The sequence below is a fragment of the Lissotriton vulgaris genome, chromosome 1_1 (assembly GCF_964263255.1).
Source record: "Lissotriton vulgaris chromosome 1_1, aLisVul1.2, whole genome shotgun sequence".
NCBI classification, from domain to species: Eukaryota; Metazoa; Chordata; class Amphibia; order Caudata; family Salamandridae; genus Lissotriton; species Lissotriton vulgaris.
Genome location: NC_141685.1, coordinates 875,182,267 through 875,206,865, shown reverse-complemented (window position 1 = coordinate 875,206,865; position 24,599 = coordinate 875,182,267). Strand labels below are relative to the sequence as shown.

General features: G+C 47.1%; 1 protein-coding gene across 4 annotated transcripts in view; it reads left to right on the top strand.

Annotated features, from left to right (window-relative positions):
- The window catches only part of EP300 (EP300 lysine acetyltransferase), a 520,590-nt gene extending 496,227 nt beyond the window's left edge, over positions 1 to 24,363 (top strand). For 2 of the 4 annotated variants that reach the window (XM_086958296.1, XM_086958278.1), the window contains exons 25-31: positions 15,540 to 15,686; positions 16,277 to 16,390; positions 17,663 to 17,828; positions 18,471 to 18,635; positions 19,103 to 19,264; positions 19,495 to 19,776; positions 20,776 to 24,363. In XM_086958296.1, coding sequence (XP_086814422.1) covers positions 15,540 to 15,686; positions 16,277 to 16,390; positions 17,663 to 17,828; positions 18,471 to 18,635; positions 19,103 to 19,264; positions 19,495 to 19,776; positions 20,776 to 23,016 — 3,277 coding nt within the window. In that variant the 3' untranslated portion in view covers positions 23,017 to 24,363. Of the gene's footprint in view, positions 1 to 15,539; positions 15,687 to 16,276; positions 16,391 to 17,662; positions 17,829 to 18,470; positions 18,636 to 19,099; positions 19,265 to 19,494; positions 19,777 to 20,775 lie in introns of all 4 variants that reach the window. The other 2 variants (XM_086958288.1, XM_086958270.1) reach the window with 1 other exon arrangement.
- The last annotated feature ends 236 nt before the right edge of the window (positions 24,364 to 24,599 follow it).

Genomic DNA, 24,599 nt, shown 5'->3' with positions numbered 1-24,599 from the left:
AAAAGTATCACAGACCAGGGGAAGGAAGCCTTCAAGGACCCGGCTACATGCAGATCAGTAACACTGAGGACGGAAAAGAAATACAAATTCTCCTCCCAGGACCCGGCTTACATCAAGGGGTCTGTCACAGCAGATTCAATAATCGCTGCGACGGCCAGAAGGAGGGCCAACGTCCCAACAACATCTGGGCCTCCACCTGACAAGGAAAGCAGGAGGATGGACCTAACGGGCAGGAAAATAGAGAGGAACGCCGCAACGCACTGGCAGATGGCGAACTCCAACGCCCTCCTGAACAGACATCAATACCAGCATTGGGATGAGATGGGCCAATTGCTCAAGCACCTCCCGGAGCAATACCGTGAGAGGGCATCACACCTTGTGGAAGAGGGGAAAAGCATTGCTAACTCGTGCCTGAAGACAGCCTTGGATGGGGCTGAAACATCCAGCAGACTGATGGCTATAGGCATCACAGAGAGAAGGCAAGCCTGGCTCAGGATCTCAGGCTTCAAAGCTGAGGTTCAGAACAACAACCTGAACACACCCTTCAATGGTGAAACACTGTTCGGAGCCCCAGTTGATGAGAAGCTCACACAACTGAAGGACAACGAGACGGCAAGGTCCATGGGGGCCCTGCAATTCAGGGTTATGAGAAGGGGCACTCCTACACGGAGGCCGAACGGCAGGGGTGGAAACCAGCGAGGAGAATCACACCAGGCGTTCCACCAGGGCCAACAGAGTGACAACCAAGGTCACCAGGGCCAGCAGAGGCAAAACTGGAACTACCAGAACAGGGCAAGTCCTTTCGGTCAAGAGGAAACGGACGAGGACAGAGAAGGAGAGGTGGTGAACAACCCTCCTCTAAGTGACTGCACACGGGAAAAGGTGCTCACCCACTCGAACCTTCCGGGGGAGGAGCACGGAAAAACAAAGAGGAGAGGACTACACAGACTAGACACAAAGGAACATGTAACACCAGTAGGAGGCAGGCTAAGATTTTTTCTCCAGCAGTGGAGAAAAATAACCACAGTCAAGTGGATACTAAACATCATGCAGTTCGGATACTGCATAGAGCTGGTAAAGAATCCACCAAACAGAAAGCCAAAGAAAAGAGAGCACTCGGGAAGAGAGCTGCAATTGCTCCAAAAAGAAGCTCAAGAACTCTTCCTCAAAGAGGCCATCGAAACGGTCCCATTCAAACAACGGAACAGGGGAGTGTACTCAAACTACTTCCTGGTGCCAAAAGTGGACGAAAGCCTAAGACCAATCCTGGGCCTACGGTTCCTAAACAAATATGTAAAGACTCAAATTCAAGATGAGGTCCCTTCAAGAGGTCATCCCGCAGATAAAGGCCGGGGACTTCTTGTCCACCATAGACCTCAAAGATGCGTACCTGCACATCCCCATGAACAGGCAGCACAAGCACATGCTAAGATTCACAGTGAACAAGGATCACTACCAATTTACAACCCTGGCTTTCGGTCTCAAGTCCGCACCAAGGGTGTTCACCAAATGCCTCGCGGCAGTGGCCGCACATCTGCGAAGGGAGGGGATACACGTGTACCCCTACCTCGGCGACTGGCTCATAAAGGCAAGCTCTTAGAGGACATGCAAAGATCACGCAGAGCAGGTCACAAGAACGCTAACAGGCCTGGGATTCTCCATACACTGGGGAAAATGCTCAATGGAACCGGAGCAGGTGAAGATCTTCCTGGGTGCTCAAATCGACACCGTCCAATGCAGGGTGTTACCCAGCGAAAAGAGAACACTTAGCCTACTGAGGGAGAAACGTCACTACCAGAAGGGGCGAGCTCTGACAGTGAGGACAGTGAGCAAAATCGTGGGAATGATGGCGTCATGCATACATCTGGTCCCCAATGTACGCCTACAGATAAGAACACTCCAGGAGTGGCTACAACAGCAATGGTCACAAGCTACAGGAAGTTTGGAGGATCTAGTGGTTGTAACGCACAGGGTGCAGGAAGAAATAAGGTGGTGGACCAAAGAAAGGATAACAATAGGGAAACCTCTAACACCACCGGACCCAACAGTGACCATCACCACACTCATCCCAGAAGGGATGGGGCGCACACATGAACAAGCTCAGACTGAGGGGTCTGTGGAGCCCTACAGATGCGGTCAGACACATCAATTACCTGGAGCTGAAAACAGTGTTGCTAGCCCTCAAGGCCTTCCAGAAACACCTGTACAGCCAGAAGGTGCCGATACAAACAGACAACACCACAAAAATATTTTATATCAACAAACAGGGGGGGAATTCAATAATTCCCTCCGTCAAGCTTGGCACAGGAAATCTGGAGATGGGCAATACCACTCAAAATAGACCTTCTAGCCATACACCTGCCAGGAAAGGACAATGTAGAAGCGGATTGGCTCAGCAGGCAGACTTCAGCATCCCACGAGTGGGAACTCAATATACAGGAAACAGAGAGACTATTCCGGAGGTGGGGCACCCCAACAATAGACCTGTTCGCAACACGCCGGAATGCAAAATGCCAATACTTTGCATCCATGCAACCAGAGGCACTATCACAGGGGAATGCCCTATGGATAAGCTAGTCAAAAACATTTGCCTACGCTTTTCCCCCGATACCACTGATCCCCAGTGTTCTCAACAAATGCATGACGAGCAACATGACTCTCATCCTGGTGGCACCACAATGGGCCAGGCAGACCTGGTACTCTAAGATAATGGGGATGGCGCCGCCCCCCTCCCCCCCTCCCCCCCCATCCCCCCACAAGTTCTCAAAGAAGAGACCTACTCTCCATGGATAACTGAGAAGTTCTACACCCAGAGCCGGAGAGCCTCAACCTCACAGCCTGGCTCCTGACGACGTAGAGTTTGCACATCTAAAACTACCAGAGAGCACCCTGCGGGTGCTGCGAGAGGCAAGAAGGCCCAGCACACGCAAGTGCTATGGGGAAAAATGGAAAAGATTCACTCAATGGTGTTGCAAGAAAAAACTACATAGAAAACTGACCAGGGTATCTACGGTGCTAAGGTACCTCACGCACCTAATAAAGGCTAAGCTAAGCTCATCCTCGCTAAGGGTACACCTGGCAGCGATTGTGCATACACAAGAGGAGAAACAGGGAGAAGCTTCACATCTCAAGTCGTAAAAAGATTCCTGGAAGGGGCTAAAAGAATAGCGCCACCAAAAAGAATGCCGCCACCGGCTTGGAATCTGAATGTGGTACTGATAGAGCTCATGAAAGCACCTTTCGAACCCATCCACAAAGCATCACTGCAAATGCTGGCTATGAAAATGGCCTATCTGGTAGCAATCACCTCACTACGGAGGGTGAGCGAACTGCAGGCTCTAACACTTCAGGAACCCTACATCCAGATGCACAGTGACAGGGTCGTGATGAGAACAGACCCGCACTTCATGCCGAAGGTGGTGTCAAGGTTCCACATGAATCAGAGTATTCAGATCCCGAGCTTCTTCCAAAACCCCACTACAAGCGCTGAGAGGGCACTCCACACTCTGGACGCAAGAAGGGCAGTGATGCACTACATTGAAAGGACAAAGGGACACAGGAAGACAAAACAGTTCTTCGTATCCTTCGCAAACAGTTACATGGGTAAACCAGTGACTAAAAAGACCATAGCTCGATGGACCGCACAAACGATACAATTCTGCCCCAAGCAAGCGGGACAGGAGCTAACAGGAGGGACACAGGCCCACTCGACCAGGAAGAAAGGAGCAACAATTGCCTTTCTGGCCAACACACCAATTCAGGACATATGCCTGGCGGCAACATGGGCTTCAGTGCACACGTTCACTAAGCACTATTGCGTGGATGTACAAATGAACAAAGAAGCACAAGTAGGACAAAAAGTGCTTCAACATATATTCAACAACCAACGCTCATCTTCCACCCAACCGCCACAAAAGTAACAAAAAACGCTACAAAATCTATGCACAGCATAGTGAATCCAGAAAGATTCACGCTGCAAAACAAATAGTTTCTTACCTGTCGGTGTAGTTTTGCAGCTTGAAGATCTTTCTGGATTCACTAGCGAACCCACCCGCCTCCGCCAGAAAGATGAGGCTGGAAAAGAAGGTGGAAAAGCATAGAAAAAGAAAAAGTTGAAGCCTACAAGATACGTGAAAAGAATTACGTAAAAAAAAAAAAAGGATTAACAAACATAGCCATGGATTCACTACAAACACGGAAAAGAAAAAAGACAGAAAAAAAGAATCAGAAGATGGCGCCCAAGGGTGGTAGCTTCCGCCGGAAGCATGCCGACGTCACCGAAGGTACACCAAATGGTGGGACGTCGACGCCCACCTGGGCTACAAAAAAATAAGAGAAAGACTACGATTCCGGACCCAACCACCAGATTGCGGAATATGCACAGCATAGTGAATCCAGAAAGATCTTCAAGCTGCAAAACTACACCGACAGGTAAGAAACTATTCGTTACTAACACTTCTATAAAGTGTGCTCTTGATGCAGCCGACACAGCATCTCGTGGTGGGATTTTACTACGCAGACAAGCAGGGTTACGTATATCTGGGTTCAAACAGGATGTGAAGTCCACAATTCTTAATCAACCTTTTGATCAAGAACACTTATTTGGGCCCACTGTAGACACATCCTTGGAGAAAATGAAAAGGACTCAGAAACTGCTAAGTCCATAGTAGCCCTCCAGGCAACAACCTCTAGAGGTTCTTTTCGTTGCTCCTTTTATAGGGGCGTCTTTAAAACTATTGGGAACAACAACACATCATCCTACAAAAAAACTACTCAAACCTCCCCTACCAGAGGCTATTTTAGAGGAGGCTATAGAGGCAACAACAACAAAGGTAGAGGCCGCTTAATAACACCGCACCTCTCCAACTACAAAACAGTGACTTTCCTCCACTCCCCCAAACTATTCCACTACAGTCAGGGGAAGACCTTCACAGTTCCTACCTGTCTGGAACTCCATCACCACAGACAAGTGGGTAAGACAAATTTTCCAGTATGGTTACTGCCTGGAACTCACTTCAACTCCCCCATTCTACCCCCCAAATAATGTCCACAGAACATTTGACGCTCTTAAAACAAAAGGTTCTCTCCTTATTACAAAAACATGCAATAGAACCGGTCCCCTTACCTCATCAAGGAACAGGGGTTTACTCTCTTTACTTTCTAATCCCAAAGGAGAACGGTACTCTCAGGCCAATACTGGTCCTCCGACCGTTAAATCTCTACATATAGTCGCACCACTTCCACATGATAACTCAACAACAGGTTCTCCCACTGCTCCAACAGGGCAATTTTTCTTGCCACTTTAGACCTCAAGGATGCCTACTTTCATATTCCCATTCACCCTGCTCACAGAAAATATCTACGGTTTGTAGTGGACGGACAGCACTATCAATTCAAAGTCCTCCCATTCGGAGTGACTACAGCACCTCGAGTCTTCACAAAATGTCTCGCAGTAGTCGCAGCTCATTTGTGCAGACAACACATTCATGTGTTTCCTTATCTCGAAGACTGGCTCATAAATACCAAGTCTCACACACACTGTGTACACAATAGACACAGAAAAATCCATTTGCTCCACTACTTGGGATTCACAATAAACGTACCCTAGTCACATCTTCAGCCGTCTGATCTCATTCAGTATCTCGGTGCCACAATAGATACCTCAAAAGCCCTTGCATACCCCAATCCAGTCTGGTTAACCAGCATGCAAGCTCTCATATCAAGGTTCCAACCTCGACACTCCCTTCCAGCTCAAGTGTTTATGCAGCTAATGGGGATGATGGCCTCTTGCATACTCATCGTTCCTTATGCAAGGCTTCAAATGCGTCCTTTTAGGAATGTTTAGCACATCAGTGGAACCAAGCTCAAGGACAGTTAACAGATCTGGTGTTGGTGGACAGGCGCACACATCGCTCTCTGCAGTCGTGGGATACACAAACCTATCCAAAGGGCGGCCATTCCTCAACGCTGTTCCACAGATAGTGCTAACCACAGACATGCCCTCACCGGCTGGGGAGCTCATCTCCAAAACCAAACTGTTCAGGGTATATGGACCCATCAACAAAAACAACTCCATAGATCATCTGGAGTTACTAGCAATCTTTCTAGCACTAAAGTCTTTTCAACTGTTGCTCAAAGGCAAAGCGGTCTTCATTTGTACAGACAACATGACTGCATACTACATACAAAAGCAGGGAGGGTCACACTTCAGCTTTCACAACTAATGCAAAGCATATGGAGATGGGCCATTCCTCAAAACATTTACCTCCTCTCAGAACATCTACCAGGAGTACACAATCGGATTGCGGATCTGCTCAGTCGTCACACAGCAAGTCCACGAATGGGAACTTCACCCTAAAGTAGTTCTTCCATTCTTTTAAATGTGGGGTCATCCAGAACTAGATCGGTTCGCCACACACCAAAATGCCCAAGCTTCCCCTCCAGATATCCACACTCATTGTCCAAAGGCAATGCGCTATGGATGAACTGATCGGGCAGATTTGCATACGCTTTTCTGCCTCTCCCGCTCATCCTGTTACTGGTTCGGAAGCTCAAACAACACTCCCTCACAATGATAACTCCAGTTCCTCCAACATGAGCACGCCAACCATGGTTCACAACCCTGTTATAACGTTCAGTGGTGCCTCATCAAAAGCGACACTTCTCTCCCAAATTCCTCACTCCGAACCATGGAGAGATAAGACACCCAGATCCCAATCAACTCAATCTGGCGATCTAGCTCCTGAAGTCCTAGAATTTGGCTATCTCAATCTCCTACCAGAATGCATGAACATCATTAAAGAGGCTAGACGTCCTACTACTAGAGCATGCTATGCGGCAAAGTGGAAGCGATTTGTCATTTATTGTACAAATAACAAAATCGATCCACTAGATGCTTCAATCCAAAATATTATTTATCTTTTGCATCTGCAGCAATGTAACCTAGCATAACCGTCTATACGGCTACATATTGCTGCAATTCCTGCTTACCTCCAACACAGACATTTATCATTGTTTCGAGTGCCTGCTATTAAAGCTTTTATGGAAGGACTTAAAAGGATAATTCCACCTTCTCCTGTATGGAATTTCAATGTAGTCCTCACCAGGCTCATGGGTCCCCCATTTGAACCTCTACACAAATGCGAGTTGCAGTTCCTTACTTGGAAAGTAGCTTTCCTCGTAGCTATCACTTCACTTAGGAGAGTAAGTGCACTCCAGGCATTGACCATACAAGAACCATTTTTACAAATACACCATAGTGAAGTGGTTCTTAGGCCTAATCCAAAATTTCTACCTAAAGTGGTATCTGCCTTTCACCTTAATCAGGTTGAACTTTCAGTATTTTTCCCTCAACCAGACTCAGTAGCCGAACGCGCTCTCCACACGCTAGATGTTAAAAGAGTGATACTCTACTACATTGAGAGAACTAAAAGTTTTAGAAAAACTAAATAACTTTTTGTAGCGTTCTCCCCACCTCACAAAGGCAATCCCATTTCAAAAACCGGTATTGCAAGGTGGATTGTTAAATGCATCCAAATATGCGATCTCAAAGCTAAATGCACATTAACTATCCCCCCCCCCCCCCCACCCCACCCCCCAGAGCTCATTCCACACGCAAACTAGGGGCTTCTATGGCATTCTTAGGGAACATTTCCCTAGACGACATCTGCAAAGCAGCTACTTGGTCTACACCGCATACTTTCACTAAACACTATTGTGTAGATGTGCAAGCAAAGCAACAAGCTACTGTGGGACAGGCTGTGTTAAGAAAACTTTTTCAAACTACTGCAACAGATGCAGGTTGCCACCGCTAAAGGGAAAACTGATTTACAATCTATGCTGAAGTAAACAATCTACAGCTCATATGCCTCGAACGGAAAATGCTACTTACCAGTATGCATCTGTTCTTGTCATGTAGAGTTGTATACGCCCACCTACCTCCCAGGGTACCTTTATCTCTTGCAGTATTAACTTATTTGGATATATCGCACGGACATCCTCTTCTATTTCTCTTACTAACTCCATCACCACCCTTTATGGCGAAAAGCAATCTGAAGATGGAGTTTTTGCCCATGCGCACTATAACCATAAGGAGGAGTCACCTATCCAGTGACTACAAAGACTTCGACAAAAACAAACTGCAAACATCCGAGACCAACACCAGATAGCGATTTATGCTAAAGTATCCTACTCTACAGCTCTATATGCCTAGAACAGATGCGTAATGGTAAGTAGCATTTTCCATACTGAGGCAGCTTCCTACAGTGTGGTTTGTATCAAACTCAAACTGCAAATATACAAAAAAACGAAATTACTTACCTTTTCTCTAGAAAATGTCCCAGTGTGATATCTAGGCATGTCACACTGAGTAGAACAAGTGACTTAAAAAGAAATCTTAAAAAGTAATTTGTAAAGAAACAGAAAAGTTAATTTGAACTACTTTACAAACAAATGATGACTTGTAACCAATCCAATTGCATTCAGCTGCTTTCAAACTGTAATTCACTGCATACATCTTGCAAAGTATTATACGTACATGTACCAGGCCTGGCTTGAGTTTAGAAAATAAAATATTTTAATAAAGACAAATTGGTCTGAGTTTAGTCTTTGAGTGTGGGAAATCATTTCTACCAAAACACATATTTACAAAAGAGGGTCCTAGGGAGATAATATTTAACGACCAGGTAGTCTCCAATCCCCAACTATAACTGAAACAACAAAAAGAGGACTGGCGGTCAAACAGAGACACAAGAGATTGGACAGAAAATCGTGATACTCGGAGCAATACAAACCCAGCCTCACTGTGTTGAAATGAATCCCATCAGCCCACCACAATGGCAAGAGCCAGTGGAGCTCTTTGAGGTGCGGTGGTGTTTGTACTGTGTGGGAGGTTGGGTGATCTTGATGGCCAAGTTCTGAGTGGTGTGCAGTTTTCTAGTTGTTTGCTGATCCTGGTGTAGAAGTAGTTCCCTATAGTCCAGCTTGCAAATGATAAAAGCATGTGAGACAGTTTGTCATTGCTGCTTGGTAACCATTTGAATCATTTCCTTAGCATCTTCAGTATGAGGAAGCAGTAACCGTGTTGACATGGGTGTATATGTTGAGTTTGATGATGTTTCCTGGGTTCTTTGTGCGGGATGTGGGTCCTAGTTCAGCTTGCCACCAGGTGGAGTCCCACGGTGAGCGATTCTTCCCAAAGGCCATAACTTTTGTCTTGCCGGTGTTGAGTTTGAAACAGTCTTCATCCAGTCGGCGACTTCAGTCTTGCAGGTGGTGAATTGTTCCAAGTGTTCAGGGATTTGGATTTTGGTGTAGAAAAGGGCTTTGATGTCATGTGAGAGGATGATACCGGACAGAGGGATCATATAAACGTTGAAGACGTTCGGGCTTAGTGACACGCCTTGCTGTACTCCACAGATGAGATTGCGGTTAACCAATTAGTAGGCGGCCAGGCTGAGTGCTGGAGTCCTGCCTGTCCGGAAGTAGCAGATCCAGCCGAAAGCAGGTCCTTGGATTCCAATCTTGTGTTGTCATCTGATGAGGATAGGGTTTAAGACCATGTCTAATGCTGCAGAGAGGTCAGGAGGATGAAGATTGCTGTGTCTTCTCTGTCCAGGATTATGTGGAAGTCCTCTGTGGCAGGATGAGGGCTTTTTCTGTGCTGTTGTTGGGTCTGCTGTGGGTTTACCAAGAACATACAGCAGTCTGATTACCATTGTTTGACTTTCCTGTCAGTCATGTTCAGTCATGTTCCTGCTTCTCTTATTAATTTCCTAGCTTGCCAGCCATGTGTTTGTCCATCCCATTGCCCATAGCCTTTTATCCCCTTTTGATTGACTGGTTTCTGTGCTTCTCATTGCTTCCTTTTAAAGCACAGCTTTTTAGGACTCTGGCCTACAGTCCCACTGCGTCAGCATTGGGCGTGGCCTAAGAGTTCGTTGGTGAGGGCTGGCAAAAACGTACAGAACAAATTCCACGGTGCTCGTGCATTTTAGTTGGTTTTTAGGTTTCGCCTATTATCATTCGCTTGCGAATGTAATAGGCGAAAATTCAAGTGCTCGATTCGACTCGTCAAACCACTGCGGTTTTTCCACAGTGCACGTGTCACGTGACCACAAAAGCGGGTCATGTGACCACACAAGCACCCGCATCTCCCTAATTCGCCTGCCACACTTCTCCTCCCCTCGCTCGCATTCCCGCCCCCCCCACCAGGCTCTCCCGCCCCCATCCGGCTTCCCTCCGCGCATAACCTTTATAGCAAGGGCTACAACCTTGCGCCTGCTTCGGCCATTTTATCCCGTGATAATCACTCGATGACTATTTTCTACAAACACATAGGCATGGTTTGGGCTATAATATCTATTGGACTTCTAGGATTCATTGTATGAGCTCACCACATATTTACCGTCGACCTAAACGTGGACACAAGAGCATATTTCACCTCCGCTACAATAATCATTGCTATCCCAACTGGTGTAAAAGTATTTCGTTGACTAGCAACAATACATGGAGGGTCCATCAAATGAGACGCTGCAATTCTCTGAGCCCTCGGTTTCATTTTCTTATTTACAGTAGGGGGACTAAGGGCATTGTACTGGCTAACTCATCGCTAGACATTGTTCTGCACGACACATATTACGTTGTGGCACATTTCCATTATGTCTTGTCTATAGGCGCTGTATTTGCCATCATGGGCGGATTTGTCCACTGGTTCCCCCTTTTCTCTGGCTATACCCTCCACCCAGTCTGATCTAAAATCCATTTTGGTGTTGTTTTTAGAAGTAAACCTCACATTCTTCCCACAACATTTCTTAGGCCTTGCAGGTATGCCTCGACGAAATGAATATGTTGCATGCAAAAACACGGCGAGGGTAACCTGACGCCGGCTCACGAACCCTCATCAGTGTCTGTAGGGGCCGAGGCATACCTTCCCATCAGCTGGGCAGATTTTCACATGCCCCCGAGAACTCGAGAAGCGCCACTCCGATGCCCTGTAATTGTGCTGCGCCGGCCTAATCTGATCATCCAGCTCGCGAAGCGCGTCCACACCAAAGCCATCTCTTGCTTCCCCCAGCGGGCTCGGCCTCACTTACTTCGGCATCGCACGCGCGCGCCACTGCATTGTCAATAACAATATATAAATATAAAATGTCATTTACAAAACCAATAGCTCCAACTTTCCAAATGCGAAACCTATTGGCAACGCCAGTGCTTGTTTTTTTGGCAGCTGCCTTGCAATTGGGCTTCGCATGCCTGTCTTTTCATTACAGAACACGCTATAGGCCATAGGCGGTAGAGTAGCTCCGCCTATGGCATATTCGGGTGTTCACGCGCTCCGCAAGGCCATATATCTTCAATTATTTCTGCGTCACAGCGAAGATAATTGAAAACATATGCCTGCAGTGGCGCGTGTGCGATGCCGAGTTTTTTTTTTTTTTTTACAGTAACTCACTTCTGTTTCCCGGACACTGCAGTGGCGCGCGCGTGCGATGCCGAGGTTTTTTTTTAACAGTAACGCACTTCTGTTTCCCGGACATAGATAGATTTTTGTATGCTACCCACAAACTCAATTTTGTTAATCTCCTTGGTATTACAGTAGCGCATTTCTGTTTCCCCGACATAGTGCGTTATTTCGCCAGGAACTGGGCACGTTCTCTGTGTTGCTCTTTTACCCAAGCTAAACTTGTGCTTTATTTTGCAGCACTGACATTTTTTTACGTTTAATATAGATTTTTGTGGCCATGCACAGGCAAAAGACATGCCTGCCTCTTTGTTCCGTTCTATGTACATCTCAATAGATTTTGGTATGCTACCAACAAACTCAATTGTTGTTAAACTCCTTGGTATTACAGTAACGCACTTCTGTTTCCCGGACATGGTGCGTTATTTCGCCACGAGCTCTGTGTTGCTGTTTTAACCAAGCTAAAGTCATGCTTTGTTACTTTTCTACACTGTTCTATCTATCTCTTGATCGATTTTTGTATGCTAGCCACAAACTTCATTTTGTTAATCTCCTTGGTTTTACACTTCGGGTTCCTGAACATAGTGCGTTATTTTAGCCAGGAAATTGCCCTCGAACAGAGCCCATTGTGGTCCACAATCTGATGCATGGGTGCCTTTTTTATTACCAGAACCACATTGAAGTAAACGAGCAGCTTATTTTCGTTAATCACAAAATCACATTACTGTTTTATGCACAGAGATATTAAGTGATGTGCCCAAAATTACAGGATGTTTCGCCGATGCTAAGACTCAAACATACTTTCTCAGTTGCAAAGTTTGCAGCTCTGCCCTTAATCACATCTCCTATTTCGACAGTCAATAATACCTGCTCAGACACAGCCATGGGGAAAGCAGACGACGTTTAATATGGATTATTATGGCCATGCACAAGCAAAAGACATACCTGCCTTTTTGTTCCGCTCTATGTACCTCTCGATAGATTTTTGTATGCTACCCACAAACTCAATTTTGTTAATCACCTTCGTATTACACTAACGGACTTCTGGTTCCTGGACATAGTGCGTTATTGTAGGCAGGAACTGGGCACGTGCTCTGTGTTGCTATTTTACCCAAGCTAAATATGGTAAACAGGTTACATTTAGTGTTATATTTTGTATTAAACATTACCTTGTAATGTACGTTATTACATTTTTAGCGAGTTGTTATTGTGTCAAGTCAAGTCAGAGAATTTGTATAGCGCACTACATACCCAGAGGGTCTCAAGGCGCTTAGACAGGGGAGGAGGATTACTTGTCAAAAATCCACGTTTTAAGTTGCTTTCTGAATGGAGAATCTGCTACTCTTTTCTTGGTTTCTTCTTCGTTGGGTTAGTGGAGAAACAAAGCTTTCAATCTCCTCGCCCCCCCTTCTTTCAAACATGAGACCAGTGGAAAGGGTGACACAACAGTTACCTGATTAGATAAGAAGTGATTACCACAAAACAGATGGTGCCTTCAGTTTTACGAGGGGCAGCGTGTTTTTTGTGTATGTAAGTCTGGTTTGGTTTTTTCCTTACAGTTACCAATGTAACAGTTCTTTGTAACTAAACCTTTGTAGCCTTATAACTTGTATCATTGTGTTCATAGAGCCATAAATAGAGAAACACATACACAGCTGCCCAGTGAGTGCAGAGTGAGTGAGTGCAGAGTGAGTGAGTGCAGAGTGAGTGAGTGCAGAGTGAGTGAGTGCAGAGTGAGTGAGTGCAGAGTGAGTGAGTGCAGAGTGAGTGAGTGAGTGCAGAGTGAGTGAGTGAGTGCAGAGTGAGTGAGTGAGTGCAGAGTGAGTGAGTGAGTGCAGAGTGAGTGAGTGAGTGCAGAGTGAGTGAGTGAGTGCAGAGTGAGTGAGTGAGTGCAGAGTGAGTGAGTGAGTGCAGAGTGAGTGAGTGAGTGCAGAGTGAGTGAGTGAGTGCAGAGTGAGTGAGTGAGTGCAGAGTGAGTGAGTGAGTGAGTGAGCGAGTGCAGAGTGAGTGAGTGAGTGAGTGAGCGAGTGCAGAGTGAGTGAGTGAGTGAGTGAGCGAGTGCAGAGTGAGTGAGTGAGTGCAGAGTGAGTGAGTGAGTGCAGAGTGAGTGAGTGAGTGCAGAGTGAGTGAGTGAGTGCAGAGTGAGTGAGTGAGTGCAGAGTGAGTGAGTGAGTGCAGAGTGAGTGAGTGAGTGCAGAGTGAGTGAGTGAGTGCAGAGTGAGTGAGTGCAGAGTGAGTGAGTGCAGAGTGAGTGAGTGCAGAGTGAGTGAGTGCAGAGTGAGTGAGTGAGTGAGTGCTTGCAGAGTGAGTGAGTGAGTGAGTGCTTGCAGAGTGAGTGCTTGCAGAGTGAGTGCTTGCAGAGTGAGTGCTTGCAGAGTGAGTGCGTGCTTGCAGAGTGAGTGAGTGTGCAGGACACGAACACTGGAAGTAAGTCCAATACATAAACATACATAAAACCACACACATAAGACCACACACACCACTCTTACCACCACACACTCACCACCGCACACCGCCAGCCATCCGTGCACGCTTTCACCATGCACAAACGCCATCAGTGCACCATTTCACTGCACAAAGCACACACACCAGCCATCAGTGCACGCTTTTACCAAGCGCACTCACCACCAGCCATCTGTGCACACTTTCACCAAGCACACACACCCCCAGCTGTCAGTGCACGCTTCCACCAGGCACACACACCTCCAGCCAGCAGTGCACTCTTCCACCAAGCACACACACCACCAGCTATCAGTGAACAATTTCTACAGGCACCCACACCAACTGCCATACATGCACACATCAGTTGTTAATGCATCCACAATAAACTATTGAAGCAATCGCATATGGTGCACTTTACTTTTAAATATATTCATCTAAAGCGCACCTTACCACCATTCATACAATTCCAATTCAAACCAACATAATTCCGCCACATAACAAATGCATACACTCCATAACACATGGCTAAAAAACATTGCCATTTACAATGCCATTAGCTCTAACTCAAATAAATCCGAGGCCTATTGCTTTTCTAATACTTGTTTTCTTTTGGGTTAAGCATTCCATTGTAATGCATGTTTCCAGCTGTCTCTCTCATGCACTTCACTCCCTCTACACTCCGTGTTGCTGAGTTACCCATTGTACTTCCATCCTGCCTCCCATGTTGCACTCGCCTCAGAGTACTTCCCCCACACTGCTTTCTCACCTGTGTGCTTCTCCCCACAGCTCCATGCTGCTCTTGCTAAGGTTGCTTCTCCCCCCCCCCCCCACCACCACCCTCTGTGTTGCTTCAATCTCTCCCAACCGACCCCCTTTCCCACATCGCCTTCTGTTGCTTCCTGTTCCTTTGCAGTTGCTTCCCTCACCCGTGTTCTCCGTGCTGCTTTCTCCTGCTCCCTTTTTGTTCGCCCACACTTAAAAAAGCTTCTGTGCTACTTTTAGTTTACTTTACTGATCCATTTATGTAAATATAAAAAAATTGCATCGTTTTGTAGGCGCACGCATGTCGCAACTGCAACCTATCACTTTTTTTTTAAATTCATTTTTCAGCTATGCATCAGGAATGCTCTACAGCAAGGCTAAAAACCATTGGCAATGCGAGACTTTGCCATTGCTTGTTGCTTAATAATGTTCCAGAAGTTGTATGCTTCTACCAGGGTCCTATTCTGAGGAAGAAATAAGTACCTGTGATAACCGTTCTCTTTAATAGTTTAAGCAAACCTGCCTTTTTGCCCCCTATCGAGGAGAAAGTCTTGTCATGGCATGCTTTGAACCTTGGATCTCATCTCTTAAGAGGAAGAGACATTTTAGTATAAGGGGGCTCAAACTCTGTGATCATTAAAAGATTTAATATATTGTTTGTGCTCCAAAACCCTTCCTTTTAGACAGGATGATAATAAACATGCATCTCACTGAAGAAAAACATTGTTAAACCCACCTTAACTGTTAAAGAGGGAGCCAGGTAGCTTGGTTATATACATGTGATCAGGTGTTGCACACAAATAACTTGATCATATTAAATACCTTAAATGCTTGTTCTTGAACTTGATTGACTGTGTCTTGTATTTCTTTCCAGGTTTGTAGATAGCGGCGAGATGCCTGAATCCTTCCCTTATCGAACAAAAGCACTTTTTGCCTTTGAGGAGGTGGATGGAGTGGAGCTGTGTTTCTTTGGCATGCATGTGCAGGAATACGGGTCTGACTGTCCGCAGCCTAATCAGAGGTGAGAATGCCCTGTCCCCCTATGCTCCAAGTGGTGCCACATCCCAATCAGATGAGATTCCACCTCTGTCCCCATCCTGTGCAACTCCATTGCTCAGCCAGCAGTGAGAACTATTCACTTTTCTCCCTCAGACTTCGACTGCCAACCCAAGAACAGAACTTCCCAGGACTTATATTAAGTGCAACCCTCTTGACAACCGCATAGCATTCCTCAAGTTCAGATCCTCTCCCAATCACCCAATGCTTCCACCAACTTCGTTACTTCCCCCCTCATGTGAACTTGTTGTTCAATCACAGTGAGGAATCTTTTGTCCTATCACTGCCTGACCATTACTGCTGTCTCTGCCTACTGCTCTTCTCCTCCAGGTCCAAAAATCTTCCTATAATCCAGCCCTCTCCTTCTGCACTTCTTCCTCTTGACTTCTGGCTCCTCTGTTCTGCCTTTCTCCTTGTGAGATTAATTCTGTTTTACTTAAAGGCTAGTTTCTGAAGTGACTGCCTTCCTTAGTAGCCGTCTCTGCTGTCCCTATTTCATTTGAAGCCTGCACTGTTTCTGCTCTAACTGATTGCTACCTCTTTGTCTCCCTCTAGGCGGGTCTATATCTCTTACCTTGACAGTGTTCATTTCTTCCGCCCCAAGTCTTTGCGGACTGCAGTGTACCACGAGATCCTCATCGGGTACTTGGAGTATGTGAAGAGGTTGGGGTGAGTAACTTTTGATTTTCACCCGCACTAAACTCAAACAGGATAATGTATTTTGCTCCTTGTAGCATCTGCCTTGACATAGCTTCTGCTCTGTGCAGCCTAAGTCCCAGAAATATTCTCTCCTGCTCAGCACCACTTGGGAGAAAGCAAAAAGGTTTAGTCCCTCGTGGTGTATTAATCATCTGACGAGGGAGTGAGTCTGCTCTGTGCCATTGTCAGCAATGGGATGACTGTCTGCTGTTCTGTGTATGCTCTCTAGAGAGTACCTCCTGCTCTCCACATTGAGTGTCCCATAGTAAGCCTCCCCTACTTTTAACTGCTACTGCGCTGGGATAAGTGTCCTATGCTCTGATCAGCTTAAACCCAGCCTTTCCCTCAAATTCCGCCTTGGGCAAGCATCACTCTTATCACCTTTTGTGTGTTTGATGTAAACCCATAAATGGTCAAGAGTATGCCCAGATGTGGGTCCCTTGCTCACTGTGCCTCTGGAACCAATCTACACCTGACTGAAGAGCACCAATTAGTGAGAAAATAATCTTGGGTTGCATGTGTAGAAGACCTGGCTTGGCAGTTCTGGACGGACTGTTCCTGTTGGAGTAGGGTCAAGACTGATTTGAATATGGCTGGGTCCATACTAAGGTGGTCTGGGGAGCAAAAGAGCAATGGCTTTGGAATGCTACCCCAAGCGAATGCCAGTGGTTAGACTTATTGCAAACATTCTTCCTGTCACCTTTTGTTTTTTTGAGATGTCATTCCTATGCAACATGTGCTGGTATTAGCTTGTGTGTTCTGAGCTACATAATGCTGCAGTAGACTTCTGAGACCTCTAACAGTCTGTCTTTCATATAAAGATCTTTTAATATCTTTTCCGGAACCTGGACAACTGCAGTAACACATGAAGCAGCATGTTTTAAATCTCTGAGGAAATTTGAGCGATATGGCTGTAGTAGGAAAACCCTAAGGGGGATCAGTGGCTCAAAGCACCTGGGGATTGTACAGTCTTGGTATTGCACTGGTCCATTTCTGGGCGGGGTTGTTTTAAAAGTATTTGTGTATTGAGTTCTTAAGCCAGAGAGCAGAGCTGTTTGTGTTCACTAACTGTACCTATATTGTCACCACAGAAGGCGGAGTAGTTGAGGTAAAAACCAAAGTTGGAAGCAATCAAATCCTCCATTTCTTTCTTCTGTACCGTCTGTTAGTTTTCTGCTCTGTCAACGAAATGCAAAAGATTTTTCTTCATTTAAAGATATTAAAGGCTTTTTTTCTTTTCAGGTACACCACCGGGCACATCTGGGCCTGCCCACCCAGTGAGGGAGACGATTATATCTTCCACTGTCACCCCATGGATCAGAAGATCCCTAAGCCAAAGCGACTGCAGGAGTGGTACAAGAAAATGCTGGACAAGTGTGTGTCTGAGCGCATTGTTCATGACTACAAGGTGCATACATATTGAGTGGATTTAAGAATGGTGCTGGACTTGTGTGTTTCTGATAATGTGGTCTGTTTGTAAGGTTTGTCTTGTGTGTTTGCTTGCATCCATCTCAAGAGTATTTCTTCAGGCCACCGCATTGATGCTGTGAATCTCCATCGCTCTCTGTGGTTCATTCTGGTTCAGCATGCCTGCTGATACCTTTGCTGTCAGTTCCGGTGTTGGTGATGCTGGTTTCCTGAGAGCGGTTTTGTTTTTCAAAAATATTTTAGGGTTTATTATATCAGCAGACTGTCCTACCTTTGGTAACATGTTAAATACGCTGCTGCTTCAACGTGACCATTTAGGGACATGTCACATCTTTAACATGTATTCTAGTCCTGCTGGTGTGCAAAGTATAGTGTCACTCTTATCAATACTTTCTAGATGTAGTTGAACAGACTCAAGGATGTTTGCTACTGGAGTCATAGGCTTCTACTGTGTGGTTATACAAAGGGAACATTTTGAGGGAAGTAGAGACACTGTCCTTGGGTGAAACTAGGGTCACGCCATGTATTGGTGCTAACCTCTGTGCACAGAGCAGATTGCTGTTGTTGATCATGTCTGACATCTCAATGTGTTTTTGACAGCATGTTCCATTTTTTTTGCCAGGATGTGTTTAAACAAGCAACTGAGGACCGCCTGACGAGTGCTAACGAGCTTCCATACTTTGAGGGTGACTTCTGGCCCAATGTGCTTGAGGAGAGCATCAAGGAGTTGGAACAGGAGGAGGAAGAGCGGAAACGGGAGGAGAATACCAGCATCGAAAGTATTGATGTAAGAGGGGGAGCCAGTGGTGTTGCCCCAAGGTGCATTTGGAAGGCAGTACAGGCACAGGTCTTCGGGGTTACACACTAGTGTGGATTGTGCAGATGCAAGGGGTGGTGTTAAAGCAATTGGGGAGCATCGGAGGTGATGTTGGGGTACTTGGAATGAAATTGGGTCAGCGAGAGGGTGGGGTGCTCAATATGAAGTTGGGCTGCTCAAGACGAAGTTGGGCTATTGATGTGTTGGGGTGCTGACAGTGTTGTGAAGTAGTTTGGGTCTACAGAGGACATTAGTTGGGTTTGCTCTCTCCTGGCTACTGTAGTCAACCAGCTCAAATGGGGTTAAAATACATGATTTTTTTGCCAACGTGCTATTGAATTGCACACTATCATGTAGTTTCCTTTGCTACATCAAGGTGAAATCTCATCCCCATGGAATCCAGGTTTCTGAAACCCTTTTTTCATGTGGCTCAGCAGGTGATCAAGGGCGATAGTAAGAATGCTAAGAAAAAGAACAACAAGAAGACGAGTAAGAACAAAAGTAGCCTCAGCCGAGGCAATAAAAAGAAGCCAGGGATGCCTAACGTGTCAAACGACCTGTCCCAGAAGCTGTACGCTACCATGGAGAAGCACAAGGAGGTGAGAACGCACTTAACTGCTAGTGTGAGCCTGTACTTCTAGCCTGACCCTCTAGCTCCATAGACAGTCTTCCATTACTTACCAATGGTACCAGCTTGTTCTCAGCATTACCAGTAATGCCTGTGCATTGCCAGTAATACCTACTCTTTAGTCTGAGTTATGTGCTCGTATTCAGCTCATGCTGCTCCTGCTGCAAGTTCATATTTGTTTACTTGTCATGTTTGTTGCAGGTTTTCTTCGTGATCCGTCTGATTGCTGGTCCCACTGCTAACTCTCTGCCACCAATAGTGGAGCCAGATCCCCTGATCCCCTGTGACCTCATGGATGGTCGGGATGCCTTCCTCACCCTGGCCCGCGACAAGCACCTGGAGTTCTCTTCCCTGCGACGAGCCAAGTGGTCCACCATGTGCATGCTGGTGGAACTGCACACACAGAGCCAGGATCGCTTTGTGTACACATGCAATGAGTGCAAACATCATGTGGAGACGCGCTGGCACTGTACGGTCTGCGAGGTAAGTGTCTTGCAAGTCTGCCTTTCCTGTCTACCACCAGTGAGTGCAGGTATTATGGGACCTGGTGACGTAAGTCAGTGTTGTCCTTGTTGCCCCCCATTCCCATCTTCTCAGTGTTGGCACTGCACCTTCAGCGGGAGAAGTCATGCCTGTATTTGTTCTCCTTCCTGTCCCCTGTGTAGATGCTACACAGTCTGTAAGGTAAGTAACAGTCCTGTCCATCCATTTGTCAATAGTACAGGATTTACAAAATCTGTGCTGTAAGTTACCTTACATGTACTCTCCCTCCAATACAGAATTAAGCACTATCTGAGGTGCGTAGCATGTCTTTATCTACTATCCCTCTTGTAACTTGTCCAGTTACTCCACAGCCTTTGAGGTAAGGTGTGTAGTAGTATCACGTGGCGGTTCAGACTATAAACCAATCTGCTGATAGATCTGTAGGCACTTTAATGAAAAGAATGTCTGCTGTTGCCCTACTCATACCGTGATTAGCACCTTAATACACTGCCCCTTCTGTTTACCTTTACTCTATACCACCAATGAGCCGTTCTGTTGTGCTCTTTTTCATTCCTTGCCTGTTGTTCCCCTCTACTCTTCTCTACTGTTGTGAATTCTTCTGTCCCTCACTTTAATTCATTGGGACTATTTCTTCTGCTTACCTTGTCTGCCATTATTGGTTCTCCTTTGTCCTCCAATTGCTCTGCCCAATCTACTTTCTCTTGCTTACATTTCCCATTGGGCTCCCTCTCTGAAGTACTACACGTTCTGTCGCTCTCCTGAGCACAACCCATTACGCACCATCTTTTGTACTCCCTGTCCTGCTCTCCATTGTAAGGACTTCCCTATACCACTCCCCTTCATGACCCTGTCCATTCCTCCTCCCTTTGGGCTGGCATTGACCTGTTTGCTCCTATCTACTCGCTGTTGTATTATAACGTCCTCTCTTCTTTACAAGCATTGCCACTATCCTACTCACATGCCTATTCTTTTTTACAGGACTATGACCTGTGCATCACCTGCTACAACACTAAAACCCACGAGCACAAGATGGAAAAGCTCGGCCTTGGCCTGGATGATGAAAGCAACAACCAGCAGGCGGCTGCAACACAGAGCCCTGGTGACTCACGCCGCCTCAGCATCCAGCGCTGCATCCAGTCACTTGTGCATGCCTGCCAGTGCCGCAATGCCAATTGTTCACTGCCGTCCTGTCAGAAGATGAAGCGTGTGGTACAGCACACCAAAGGCTGCAAGCGAAAGACAAATGGTGGCTGCCCCATCTGCAAACAGCTCATTGCACTCTGCTGCTATCACGCCAAGCACTGCCAGGAGAACAAATGTCCTGTGCCCTTCTGCCTCAACATTAAACACAAGCTTCGACAGCAACAGCTACAGCACCGTCTGCAGCAGGCTCAGATGCTCAGACGGCGCATGGCCAGCATGCAGAGGACAGGCATCGGTGGGCAGCCTCCACAACAGGGCTTGCCATCACCCACATCTGCTGGGCCTACCACTCCCACGGGCCAGCAGCCTACAACGCCACAGACTCCACAGCCTCCTCCCCAACCCCAGCCAGTATCTCAGCCACCCCCGCCTAATACCATGCCTCCCTATGCTATGCAGAGGACTCAGCCTGCAGGCCCTGTGTCACAAGGTAAGGCTGGTGGGCAGCTAACTCCACCTACGCCTCCGCAGGTATCGCAGGTGCAGGGCCCACCGCCTGCTGCTGTGGAAATGGCACTCCAGATCCAACGAGCTGCAGAGACCCAGAGGCAGATGGCACATGGACAAATATACCCAAGGCCCATCATGAACGCGCACCAGATGTCAAACATGAACACCATGGCACCAGTTGGCATGAATCCTCCACAGCCACCCCGGGGGCCTGTGCATGTCGAGCAAGGAATGGCTGCACAGGCAATGATGCAGCAGCAGCAGCAACAGCCACAACAGCAGGCGCAATGGGTGCAGGGAGGGCTATCGCAGCCCCAACAGATGCCACAGGGCATGCAGCGATCTTCCATGATGGTGCCCCCTCAGGGGCAGCCAATGAACATGCCCCAACAGCAGGGTATGGGTCCTGGGGCTGGCCAGCCAAAGCCCGGTTCTGTGCCACAAGCTGCTCTGCAGAACCTATTGAGGACTCTCCGGTCTCCCAGCTCCCCTATGCAGCAGCAACAAGTGCTCAACATCCTGCACTCCAACCCTCAGCTTTTGGCTGCCTTCATCAAACAGCGAGCTGCCAAGTATGTGGGCAACCAGAACCCACAGGGCATGCCTCAGGGAATGCCTCAAGGCATGCCACCGGGGCTGCAGCAGCAGACTGCCATGCAAGGACAACAGGGAATGAACCCCATGCAGGCAGCAGTACAGAGACCCACCATGCCCCAGCAGCCTCAGCCACAGCAGCAGCCGCAGCAGAGCATGGCAGGTATGAATCCCCAGGGCCAGCCTATGAGCATGAACCATGCTAGTATGCCACCACAGTTTCGTGAACTTTTAATGCGTCGACAGCAGATGATGCAGCAGCAACAACAGCAGCAGCAGCAACATCAACAGCAGCAACAACATCAGCAACAAGGAGCAGGACAAGTGCTGGGCCCCGGGATCCCGAACCACAGCCAGTTTCAGCAGCCGCAGGGCCTCAGCTACTCTCAGCAGCAGCAGCAGCAGCAACAACAGCGGCTACAGCACCAAATGCAGATGCAGCAGCAACAAGGGAACATGGGACAAATGGGGCAGCTGCCACCAGGCATGAGTACAGATGCCGGCCTTCAGCAGGCATTCCAACAGCGGCTCCTGCAGCAGCAGATGGGATCCCCGGCCCAGTCCAACTCCATGAGTCCCCAGCAGCACATGCTGTCCGGTCAGGCACAGTCCCCCCACCTACAGGGCCAGCAGCTTCCTTCCTCGCTCACCAGCCAGGTGCGCTCTCCTCAGCCTGTGCCCTCGCCTCGACCCCAATCTCAGCCTCCCCATTCCAGTCCTTCGCCAAGGATGCAACCTCAGCCCTCACCCCACCACGTTTCCCCACAGACAAACTCTCCCCACCCAGGCCTGGCTGCAGCCCAGGGTCTTTCCATGGACCAAGGACATTTTGTCAGCCCAGACCAGAATGCAATGCTCTCGCAGCTCGCGGGTAACCCTGGTATGGCTGGACTGCATGGGCCTGGACCCTCTGAACTGGACAACTCAGACTTGAATTCCAGCCTTTCACAGAGCACGTTAGACATACACTAGGCAGGTGGCGGCATTAAGAGCACCCTCTGTGTAGGAGGAGCAGACTGAGACGCAAACCTTGTTCTTCTCAAAACTTTTTATACCGAAGACAGTTTTTTTGGGACTCATTAATGTGCGAGAACGTCCTGTTTTTGTCACACCTGCCCCCAAAGTACCTCCCTCTTGTACCTCCGAACAGCCCGCAACTGATTCCGGCCGAGATGGCCCCATTTGCGGCGAAAACTCCCTCCAGTGCAGACCGTTGCGCAAAGAGTCTTATTTTTGTTATGACTGGTCGGTAGGAGTCCGTTTCTCCACCCACTTGGAAAGGGTTTTTTTTGTTTTTGAGGGGGTGGGGTGCTTGGCGGGTTTGAGAGCACTCTCAGATTTCCTCGCTGTCAGACCTCTTCCTGTTTACCCATGTCTTGTTAAGTTTTACTTATTATTATATATTTTTTTTAAATTAATGAAAAAAATGTTATATCGATAGCTTTTATGGACTGTCTCTTGACAAATATTTTGGGTTTTCCCCCCATCCTTTGCTCTCCTCGCATTTCCACTCCCCCCTCCCTCACCCCTTCCCTCACGGTTGCTGCAGGAAGAGCCTTTCTGAAGAAAGAAAGGGGAAAACAGTATATATATGTATAAATTTATATCAAAGAATATTTCTCTTGGTTGGAAAAAATGATGTCAGCTCTCGAGCAAAATCTGTACACAGACTAAACACAAATTTGCCCCCACAGAAAACCCAACTGGCCAAGCAAAGTCACCACGGATACACCACTCCCCATCCTTTTTTGAGCATTTTCTATATAAAGTTGTCTGAGAATGAAGTGTGAAGTATTAAATTTGTAAATGTAGAGAAGACTCCTGCACCCCTTCCTCAAAGTCCTCTGGAATACTATGGCAGCTGCCAAACCAATGGAGAGTCTATATATATATTGTGGATCATTCTGTTTCTTGCAGATATTTTTTTTTGTTATTTTTACATCTAACAAGGAAAAAAGGAAAAAAAAAAGTCCGCCCTCCTCCTCCCCTCCCTTCCTGGGGGGGCCGGAGTTTGGTGGGGGGGTAAAAAGGATCCTGAGGGAATGGATTTTCGGGGGAAAATCCTCGGGGGAGATGGGCAGAGCCCGAGGGAGGGTTGTCGGACATTTCAGCCTTCCTCCCTCCCCCTCCCTTCCACTTTCTGAAAAACTTGAACTTGGAAAGCAAAAAAAACTTAAATAAAAGGCGCAAGGCCTAACCCAGCTGTAAATCATGCAGTGCGATCGATTACTTATAAATATGAACTTTGAATCACTGTATAGATGTTACAATTGATTTCTTATTACCTATTGCTAAATAAACTGTGTGAGACAGATCGAATTCTGGATGACACTGGTCTTTCTTCCCCTCCCGTTGCTGCAGTTACTGACATCCTCTTTTCCTCCCCTACCAGAAAGTGTTGAAGTACTACTGCTTTCTCTGCAGCCTCTGTCATGAGAAGCACATTGTGACTGTTTCAGTGTAGTCCTATTCTATTGGAATTCACAGAACTGGTCTGATATCTGGGTGTGGTTACCAATTTGGTAAAGACTTGCATGCTTTACATAATCGTACTG